Below are 1130 nucleotides of genomic sequence, written 5' to 3'. Positions count from 1 at the left end.
AACAGCCGGGCGGCATGAGAGGGCAGAAGGGGAAGGGACATGGGGGGGACACGGTGAATCCAGCACGGAGTCCTGTGGGACTCCTGCTGCCTCTGATGGTGGCCCTTTCCCACCACAGCCCAACACCACAGTCCCCAAGCCACACTGGGCCACTTTGTGCCAAATCCAGCCAAGCCAGTGAGCCCACCCACCTGCCTGAAGTGTGCCGGGAGCAGGCGGGAGCGCAGGAGTGCCCAGAGCTATGGTCAGCCCAGCACCCACTGGGCAGGCAACCGGGTACTGTGACCACAGAGCAGCAGGAGGACAGCCAGCCTTGCCAGGACACCAGGACTGTGTGTGTGGCACCAGGGTCCTGTACAGACCACCCTGAGCCACGGCACAGGGAGGTCATGTTCTGCTGGGTGTGGTGCCCTACGACACGAGCCCCACGGCACGAGCCCCACGGCACGAGCCCCACACCACATGCCGCCGGGCCAGGCAGGTCCTGCCCGAGCTTGTCGGGCTGCTGGGAACAGGTCTGGCAGGAGCTGGTGGCTTCACTTGGCCAGCCCCAAGACGGCTGCACTTCAGGGACAGGGGATACGGGCAGAGCCTAAAGTCACCCCGTGGGGAACCACAGCCTGCCCGGAGGGCACAAGAACCCATCCCCAGGGTTTCTCTCCCCAAAGATGAAGACACTGAGTCCTGGGGAGATGCCATGTCCTGGGGACCCCAGTTCTGCCCGGGATGACCCCTAGCTCTGTCCAAGGGGGAAGAAGAAGAAGAAGCAGAAGTGGCAGGACCTTGTCTCCTGCGGGCAGGGGTCCCTGACACATCACAAGCAGGAGCAGCCCGACCGGGACACCTCTGTCCCCTCGTCAGGTGGGGACACATCGCGACCCAGCACCGGAGCTGGGGGCCTTGGGAGGGGGCGCGTCCCGTGAGCGGGGTGGGGCAGGGGGAGGAGTGGGGTCCTGTAACCGGAAAAAGGGCCCAAGGGGCGTCCGGGAGCCCGGTGACAGTGGCAGGGGTTGTCGCGGGACTCGGTACCGGGGGAACCGGGAGAGGAGAGAGGAAGGACCGGGGAGGAGTTTATCCGTACCTTCGAGGATGACCTCCCTGCCGGCTCCCTTCAGCGCCTTGACGGCCTG

At 65.6% G+C, this 1130-nt stretch overlaps 1 protein-coding gene across 1 annotated transcript in view; it reads right to left on the bottom strand.

The window, feature by feature from the left end:
* VPS4A (vacuolar protein sorting 4 homolog A (S. cerevisiae)) overlaps window positions 1-1130 on the bottom strand; it is an 11608-nt gene that overhangs the window by 9370 nt on the left and 1108 nt on the right. Inside the window, exon 2 of the mRNA XM_010008472.1 lies at window positions 1082-1127. Coding sequence (XP_010006774.1) covers window positions 1082-1127 — 46 coding nt within the window. The remainder of the gene's footprint in view (window positions 1-1081; window positions 1128-1130) is intronic.

The sequence above is a fragment of the Chaetura pelagica genome, unplaced genomic scaffold (assembly GCF_000747805.2).
Source record: "Chaetura pelagica isolate M959 unplaced genomic scaffold, ChaPel_1.0 scaffold232, whole genome shotgun sequence".
NCBI lineage: Eukaryota > Metazoa > Chordata > Aves > Apodiformes > Apodidae > Chaetura > Chaetura pelagica.
The sequence above is the reverse complement of the archived record's forward strand: the minus strand, read 5'-3'. Positions and strand labels throughout refer to the sequence as shown.